Raw genomic sequence first — 9,262 nt, 5'->3', positions numbered from 1 at the left:
GTGGAGGCCGGCGACTGCCTCCTGCAGGGGCGCTGCCCTGCACCGACGGCGCCAAGGTGCGCGAGGGCACCGACATGGTCACGACCGGGCAGCCCGCGCGCCTGGCAGACGGCCCGGCTGAGCCCACGGGGCGCCCTCAGCTCCGCCGGCAGACCCCCCTGTGCGCCCCGGCTGCGACGCCTGGAAGAAAGCGAAAGAAGACCGCCCCCCCGGGGCTGCCTCTTATAGCGCTGCGCTGCCCAATGGGCGGGCGGGGCGCGGTCACGTGGGCCAATGGGGAGGCCGACCGGGCCCGGGCAAGGGCAGCCCCCGCGGGCGCTGCAGAGCTGTCAAAGGGGCGCTCAGAGCGGAGCAGAGCGGCCCGTGCGCGGCCGGCGCCAGCATGAACGCGGAGGAGCAGTACTACGCGCCGGCGCCGCTCTACAAGGAGCCGTGCGCCTTCCAGCGAGCCCCGGCGCCGGATTTCCACCCGAGCCCGCCCGCCTGCCTCTACATGGGCCGGCCGCAGCCCGCGCCCTACCCCGGCCCGCTGGGGGCGCTGGAGCAGGGCAGCCCGCCGGACATTTCCCCCTACGAGGTGCCCCCCATCACAGAGGACCCCGGCGTGTCCCACCTGCACCCGCACCACCACCCGCACCCGCACCACCATCCGCAGCTGCCCGCGCCCCACCAGGACGCGCTGTCCTTCGCCGACGGGGCGGACCCCGGGGCCCTGGAGGAGCCCAGGCTGCAGCTGCCTTTCCCCTGGATGAAATCCACCAAATCTCACGCCTGGAAGGGACAGTGGGCCGGTAAGACACTTGCCTCCTCCTCCTCCTCCTGCTTCTGCTGCTGCTGCTTCTGCTCCCTCGGGCTCCTCCGCCCTCCGGGGACCCCGCTGCTCCGCGCCGCGGCCGCGGGAGAAAAGCCAAGCGAGGCGGACACGCAGGACGCTCCCACCCCGCCGGCCCCACGCGCGGCAGCAGCCGGGGACTTCCCTCCCTGCCCGGCGCCGGGGGAATGACTTGCTTCACCTCCTCGGAGCCGAGCTGAGCCGAGCCGAGCCGGGCGCCACGAGGCCTGGCACCCGCCGGAGCAGACTTCAGTGGCGGCCCAGCGCTCAGCAAATACCAACGGCTTCGTTTAACTAATTAACTAGTTAACACGAAGGCTCCGGCTCCAGTCGATACCGATCTAAGCCGAACAGGCCAGGCGCGGCCGGGTCAGGCCTCCCGTGCAGCCTGCGGTAGCGAGCGGCCCGCCGCAGCCGGGCGCGGGGTCCGAGGGATGTAGGACGGGGACTCCCCGGGGAGTCGGTGAGATCCCCCGGGCCCCGCTCCTACCCCGCTGGGGGGCAGCCAGGGCGAGCCTGCCCCCACTGGGAGTTTTGCAGTTGAGCGGCCCGAGCGCCTCCCACTTCCAGCACAGCGGGTGGGGAAAGGCCGGCTTGGGAGCCCGCCTGGGGGCCTCTCCCGGCCCCTGCGACCCCCATCGCGCCTCCCAAAGGAGCAGCCGCGCTTGCAGAGCTCCCGGCCCGGCCGGGCCTGTGGCTGGGGCTGGCTTGTAGTTTCGGCTTCCGCTGCGGCTCTGGCCGGGCACCCGTCTCGCGGCTCCGGCCTCCGTGGGAATGAGTTGCCGGGCGCGGGGGTGCCCCAGGGCAGGGCTAGCCCCGGGCGAGGGGGAAAGGCCCCGTGGGCAGCGAGTTCCGCTGCCGAAAGTCGCCTGTCTGCTCTGCACAATGTTATCGAGCCCCGCGCCTGGGCGCTCGTTGTCACGCCTCTACTGCAAATATTTTAGCAATGGTTTTGTTCAAATAGACAGCTGGGAAGGGGCTGAAACGAGGGGATAGGCTGCCCAAAATTCCAAACAAAAAAACCCAAACAGGCTGTGCTGTCCGAGGAAACGGAGCTACTGGGTTTCCACTGCGAAGGGAAATATCTTACCCAGGTTTCGGGGGATGCGGGGATACCCACCTCCGGAATGAATAAATAAAGGCAGGCAGCACCTACAAAGACGGAAACAACCTCTGCTCTCTCTTTTCTCGCAGCCTAGTAGATCCGATGAATGGAAAAGAGATTTCTAAACACCTCCTATCGCTGCCGGGTCTCCCGCCCGGATTTCGGCCGTTTGTTCTGGCTCTCCCGGGTCTCAGTGCCTATGAACAGGGAAGTGCTTACACGGCCCGCACTGGATAGGTTACACCACGAGAAGCCCAGAAAGTAGATTATCAACAAAATGATGTATGCAATTCTAGGATTCTCTGAAATCTCAGGGCCGCAGAGCTCCTTAGTTACTTTAGTTTTAAGTGATCTCTTTTTCATTCATCTATTTGCACTTGTACACACCCCCCCCCCAGATGTGCACACCCATACCTGTTGTGCCTGTTTAGAATGATATACAGAATGGACAGATGTATATGCAGATGTGCGCAGGTCTCTGTGTGTGCGCTAGTATATTCACAATATATTTATCTCCTCGAGGGAAATGTGCGTGGACACCTCGATCCACAGGACTATGTGCACGTTTATACCGCGTTTCAATTTGTCCTTTAATTTACATCTAATTATAACAAAACGAAACAGCATCTCCCTTGAAAATTAATTGGCTTTCAGTCGGAGTTGTGTTTTTTTGGAGGGTATGGGGGGGAATACTTTTTATTGGATCAAGAATACAGTTAGAAGAAAAGTTAGACAATGTTCAGATCCCGAAGTGCCCTTTAGGTCTTGGTAATTTGTTCCGGAAAGCTTGTCTAATCAATACAAGAAATAGATGTCACAAACCCCCCACCCCCCAAAAAAAAACCCAACCCAAAACAAAACCCAAAAAACAACAAACCCTCGGCTCCAGTACGTGTCCTGGACCACCGCGGCCACTAGACCGCCCTAACCCCCCGGCAACATCTTAGCTTTGATGTGAATTTGCTTTAATAACATACCTGATCAGGGACAGGGCTGGCAAGCAAAAGCCGGCAGTGTTAAGTAGTGGGGGGGATCTGCAGGTGTTAGCAGGTGCGGGACCGGGACGCGCGGGGTCAACGGTGGTATCGGTGTTACATACCAATAACCTGCGGCGGTCTGGCCGGTCAGTCTCCCCTCCGAGTCCGAAATCGGATTTTAAGAAGAATCCCCCGCGGCGGAAATCCTCGGCCCTGCCCTTTCCCCGAGAGAGATCTCCTGCTCCCGTGCGCGGGCAGCTAAGTGCAGAGGGCGAGGCCCTTGAGGAGCCCGCAGGCCAGCCTCTGCGGTTCGCCCACCCCGCACCGTCGTCTTCTCCCCATTTGCTTTCATAGTAATAGGAAAAAATAATAATGGAAGAAATCCTGGAGGCTTAAAGATGAGCGGCAACTCCAGCCCCAGCTCTTAAATGGAAAGTATGGGCCTCTGCAGGCCGTACCCTGCAGTAATACTATATACTAATGACTAATTCTACTATAATAGTAGGATTAATAATATTAGTAATAGTAATAATAATAATGATAATACTAATAATACTACTAATAATTAATACTCTGAGCAGGGGCCTGGACTACCTGAGGTCCCTTCCAGCACTACTATCCTATGATCCTATGTCCTAATATATAATAAGGCAAAAAGTAATATTTTACGTCCAGGAAAATAATTGTCATAATGATGATGGTGATAATTACTACCTAACAGGCATTATAATAGCAATATATCTCTCATTATAACAGGCATTATAATAGCTATTCTTCCCCTATTCTCAGCGGGGAAACATGAGAAACACTATTATTAGTAGTATTCTTGCTGTTATTATTCTTATAACATTTTTTGCAATTATTGCAACGATTATTATTATTATTACCTTTATTATCATTATTAGTAGTAGTAGCATTGTTAATAATAGTACTAATACTACGAACAATATTACTGCTATTACTAAAGGTAATAATAATAATAATAATCGTTGCAATAATTGTATTATTAGTAAAAGCATTAACAATAGTTCTTAATAATAGCATTCGTACTATTATTAACAATACTACTCCTAAGGGTAATAATAGGGATAATAGTTGTAATAATTGTATTATTATTAGTAAAATCATTAACAATGAATAGTTCATAGTATTTGTACTATTATTAACAATACTACTACTAAGGGTAATAATAGTGATAATAGTTGCAATAAGTGTATAAGTATGAATACTATTATTAACAATATTGTTAACAATAGTTGTTAATAATTGTATTCGTACTATTATTAACAACACTACTCCTACTAATAAAGGTAATAATAGTACTAACAGTAGTTGCAATAATTGTTTCAGTATTAGTACTATTTTTAACAACAAAATAATAACATCAGTACCAATAGCAATAATAACAATGATACTCCTACTAGCAGCACGAGGAGGGTGATGATTGTTACTACGCTTGTTCCCACCGACCTGGTCTGTGCGGGTGAGAAGGAGGCGGCTCCCGCAGCCCCGAGCCCCGTGCAGCAGGCGCGGCCGGGCAGCCGCTGGCCGGGCATTGGGGTTCCGATCATGGGTCCCGCTCCGGCCCCAGGCCCTGGCAGCGTCTCCCCGCGGTGCTTCCGCTCGCTGGCGCAGGGCCGGCCACTGCCTTGCGCACCCGGGGCCGGTACGTGCTTGGGGCCGGACCGGCGGGATTAGGACTAATGCGTGGCGCATTCCCTGTCGATCCCTAGTAAAGCCGAGGTCCTGCGGTGGGGGGGGCTCAGCCTGTGCGGCGGGTCGCGGTCAAGCCGGGCGAAGGTCTCCACAGCGGGGCCAGGCTGGGCTGTGGCTCACGTCTCACCGGGCGCGACGGGCAGGGGCAGGGAGCGGGACGCGGGCTGCCGGGGCGGAGCCGTCCCCCGACGTGGGGCCTGGCTGGCGTCGGCCGGCTCCGGGACTGGCTCCCGCGGCTCCGGCCAAGGCGCTGGTTTGATCGCGGGGGAATTAAATGAGTCCACGAGCTGCGGAGCTGCATCGGTCCAAGGCGCTGGGCCGGCGGATGTCTGGCCAGCACGTGCGGGGAGGAGCGCGGGGAGCAGGAGCAGCCCCGGAGCCCCGAGGGCGGCGCGAGGTGTCAGAGCGGGCGGAGGACCGAGCTGTCCTCCCCCCGTAGGCCGGGAAGCGCGCAGGGCCCCGGGCCCGAGCTGCCTTGGCAGCAGGCGGCGGGGAGCGCCCCTGGCCGGGGCGCCGGGCAGAGCCGAGCCGAGCCGAGCCGAGCCAGGCCGGGCGCCCCCCCGGGGCTGGGGCAGGAGCAGGGGCAGGGGCCGCGCTGCGGGGGTGCGGAGCGGCGCGGGGCTGGGCCTGACCTCTGGCTTCCCCGCAGGCGGCGCCTACGTGGTGGAGCCCGAGGAGAGCAAGCGGACGCGGACGGCCTACACGCGGGCGCAGCTGCTGGAGCTGGAGAAGGAGTTCCTGTTCAACAAGTACATCTCGCGGCCGCGGCGCGTGGAGCTGGCCGTGCTGCTGAACTTGACCGAGCGGCACATCAAGATCTGGTTCCAGAACCGGCGCATGAAGTGGAAGAAGGAGGAGGACAAGAAGCGGGGCGCGGCGGCGGGCGGCGGCCCCGAGCCCGACCAAGACTGCGTGGTGTCCTCGGCCGAGCCGCCCCCCGACGACGTGCCGCGCGGCCCCGCCGCCTCTCCGCCGCCCGCCGGCCTGGCCCCGCGCCGGCAGCAGGAGGCGCGGTGAAGGGGGCGCGGCGCGGGGCACATCCCGGGCCGCGCCGCGCCGCGCCGCGCTCCCGCGGCCCATTAAAGGCCTTGGCCCGGCACAGAGGCTCCAGTCTGCTTTGTGCGCCCCGCTCCCTCTGCCCCTGCCCCTGCCCCGCCCGCCCGCCCGCCCGCGCCTCCCCCGGGGACCGGCCGCGCTTGGAGGCGAGGGCCGAGTGACTCGGGCCGTGGCGGCGGCGGCCCCAGCCCCGGGCCCGCACTGCGGGGAGCGCCGGGCAGTGCCCGCCGCGGAGCCCGCGGGCCCGGGCAGAGCCGGAGGGTGCTCAGCGCGGCTCGCGCCGCCGGGCGACTGGGGCTGGTCGGCGCTTTCCCCGCAGGCGACGTCCATTGCCGGGCGGGCCCGAGCCAGGGGCGGCGGGAGCGCAGGGCACGGCCCGGGCGGTCGCTGCGGTCCGGGCCCGGGCCCCGAGGGGGAGAGGCGCCCGCCGGGATGTGCCCGGGCCCCGCGCGCGGGCACAGCCGGGGGTCGCTCCGCCACCATGCCGGCGTTGGCCTCGAGGCTCCGCCCGAGCCCGGTCCGGCTCCAGCGCGGGGCCCGGGGCCACAGGAGCGGCAGCGCGGGGTGAGAAACCCGGGCCGGGTAGGTCTCTCCGTGCGGATGCACCAGCAGGCAGGCTGGGAGATAGGGGCCCGCTGTGATCACGGCACTGATGCGATGGGCACCGGCCGCAGGCAGACGGGCAGAAACCTAGTGATGGTTTTAAGCCAAGCTTACCTGGAGCAAGGAAGCAGCAGGTCCATCGGCACTAGGCGGCAGATGGATCTAGCCGCGGAAGTGAGAGCGGGGCTCCCAAGATTTCCTGATAAGGTTAACCTCAAGTCCTTAAGACTGTATGATTACAGCGATATAATTACACGCTGTGATACAACGGCGGTTTATTGTATTACACTTAGCTGCTTACCTTTGCCTGTCTCTCAGCGATATTTTACAGGCAGTCTCCATCCCACACTGCCGTGCAGTGAGAGTGGTATTGCCACACTGTTATATTTCACCGCACTACATTGCACCGCAACACGGGTAATGTCATGTCTCACTCTCCAGCGATCAGGTGCACGTATCCTGCATTACAGGGACTTGATGATTCTGCTGTCAGTGATGCTTGTTTTGCGCCATTAGTTTCAGAGAGATTATTCCTGATCTAATCTACACCACTTGGAATGAGAGGAGACCAGACCCAAGCATTTTAAAGAATACAAGCTTTTATCCTCATGCAAGAAACACATGACTGTGGGACACTTTCTGTACCCATCTTTAGCTCCATACCTCTTGCTTTGGAAACGAATAAGAAAATTACCACTGACTGAAACATAAAGACACTGTGGGATGTAATGCTGTCAACCCTGCACCCTGCCTGGCCAGAAGGATATTTAGGCTATTAGTCTGGTGTGTCACAGAGTGTCTGTAGTTTTCTAAAGCACCCTGTGCATTTTGGGCTGTTGTGAAATACTAAGTAATTACATTGAATCACCTTGAATTCTGCACGTGAAATTGTCAAAGTATTTTTCTAAATGCTGATTTAAAAACCTGGGGTGCAGAGACTGTAGTGCTGCATGGGGTAATGTTCTGCTCTCTCTGGCACTGCTTCCTTCACTGTCCAGGATCATCCTCCAGTATCACTTTCCTATTGCATTGGGTTTCTTCTAACTATAAACCAAGCAGCAAGATTCAGGTCCAGTTTGTCGTCCTGGGATCTTCTGTAGCGCAGGCTGGGAGCCAGCACCTCTCACCTGTGGACAGAGACATTTCTTTGTCAGCTTTGGAGGAGCCTGCTTCTTTCCAAGACCAGCTAGCATTTTTCAGTACTCACCAGGCTGCTGTCCTGCTCAGACAAGCCCCTCCAGCTGGTAAGTACTGCCACAGTTCTACTGCAGCTTCACCACTTCCTTCATGCCTCAGATTCTGAAGCCGCAGAATTTGGGTTTTGGACACATCAAACTTCTTCTTAGTGGTATTGTGCCATCTTTCTGCCCTTCCTTGATCCTGAAGATCACTAGTGATTTTTTTGGTTTATGATGGGCTGAGTTAAAAAGAGGGCTGGAGGATACACAGAGGAAGAAAAAGATTTCATGGGATTTTCAGTAAATAAATGCCCAAATTTGAGACTGATGTCCTAACTCTGTGTTCCACGCTGCACATACCCAGAGGTAAACATAGATCGTTCTCTGAAGAACTATCAGTCTAAGAATTATGATTGCAAATCCTGAACAAGAAGCAATATGGGTGAATCTTCTGCTGAAATACATACTGTATTTCATACTACTCAGATTTCTAGGACCAGAGGGGCTAGCGTCATAATTTTTGCTGTTTGTTTAATGAATGGATGAATGTATTTTTATTAAGAGCAAAAAAAAAAAAAATATCCAGCATTGTGCAATAAAATACATAGCAGGTCTGATTCACCAGTGTGCTTGTATACCATATCTCTACACCCTGATGATTGATTAGCTTTTCATACCATTGCACCAGTGCATAACTGAAGTTGTGCAGTGATGAATCAGAGCCTTTGTACTCTTTAGTGAATGCAGTGGCCCTCAGTCTATATGGCCTTGCACTTTATGGGGCATTTGCACCTCTTTAAAGTGGGCAGCAATGAGAATGGGAGCATTTTACACTCAGGTACCAATTTGCTTTGCATATATGTAAATAAACCTATGGGGGAGGGGAGAATCAGGCCCCACATGTTTTTTTAGAGGAATTCAAAAGTTAATAGATTACACTGGCCAATAATGCAAATGATTGTCAGGACTGGATGCAAATAAGGCTTCTAAGCGTTAAGGCCTCCTTCTCCGCTACCCCAGGAAAGCGCCTTTGTTGATTTCATTTTTCTGTTACTGTATCTGCAGGCCTCCCCTTTAGTGCTACATACAACCTAGTTCACTTTCTGATGATGTTCACAGGAAAACTGCGACTAATGGAGAAACATCACTTCTGAAAGTAATGCTTTAAAGTAGGGCAGCAAAGTCTTTGCAATCCATCATCACTCTGAAATTCACTGTTGCTGCCCTGAAGCAAAGGAGCAGACCCTGGATGGAAAATGCTTGAAGAAACACATTTCAAAGCAAGGGAATGCTTTTCTATGCAAAGCTTCAGGGCTTTACATTTAAAACACAAAATGGGAGAGCAGCCCTTTAACAACCACTAAATCAGTGCAGGTAGGGCTGTGTGTAACAGTATGATCCATCCTTAGTAAAGGCCAGAGCTGCCTGCACCATGCTAGTAAGAGACCCAAGGCTGAAATGTGATTCCAAGAATGGCAATTCTGTCAGGTGTGCCCAGATCTTCATGGAATGCATTGCATTCAAAAGCTTGTCTGACTTTATTCCAGCCATACAGTTGGTCCAATAAAAGGTATCACCTCCATAAAATCTTAGCCTCTCACAAAGTTCCTGGACCATCAGAGTTAGGCATCACTCTAACACTACTAGATCTTCATAGGTATTTAGACACCTACACTGATTTCCATGGGCCTAAATTACTACACCAGGTATGCCTGGTGAGTGAATTGCAGGGGGAGGGCAGAATGCATCTCTCTACCTATTTGCAGTTCAGAGCAGTCTTTGCTCTCTCTATTGC

At 55.5% G+C, this 9,262-nt stretch overlaps 1 protein-coding gene across 1 annotated transcript; it reads left to right on the top strand.

The window, feature by feature from the left end:
- Positions 1-382: 382 nt before the first annotated feature.
- PDX1 (pancreatic and duodenal homeobox 1) lies at positions 383-5,647 on the top strand. Its single transcript, XM_019497350.2, has 2 exons — positions 383-791; positions 5,280-5,647. Exons 1-2 carry the CDS (start codon positions 383-385, stop codon positions 5,645-5,647), a joined length of 777 nt encoding a protein of 258 aa, XP_019352895.2.
- Positions 5,648-9,262: the final 3,615 nt, after the last annotated feature.

This window comes from Alligator mississippiensis, chromosome 1 (genome assembly GCF_030867095.1).
Source record: "Alligator mississippiensis isolate rAllMis1 chromosome 1, rAllMis1, whole genome shotgun sequence".
NCBI lineage: Eukaryota > Metazoa > Chordata > Crocodylia > Alligatoridae > Alligator > Alligator mississippiensis.
Note: the sequence above shows the minus strand (reverse complement) of the source record. Positions and strands in the feature narration are given on the sequence as shown.

Excerpts from the sequence above, each read along its gene's own strand:
- PDX1 (XM_019497350.2), top strand. The coding sequence starts at position 383 with ATGAACGCGGAGGAGCAGTACTACGCGCCGGCGCCGCTCTACAAGGAG. Across the intron at positions 792-5,279 it reads CTGGAAGGGACAGTGGGCCG|GCGGCGCCTACGTGGTGGAG; the intron begins GTAAGACACTTG and ends GCTTCCCCGCAG.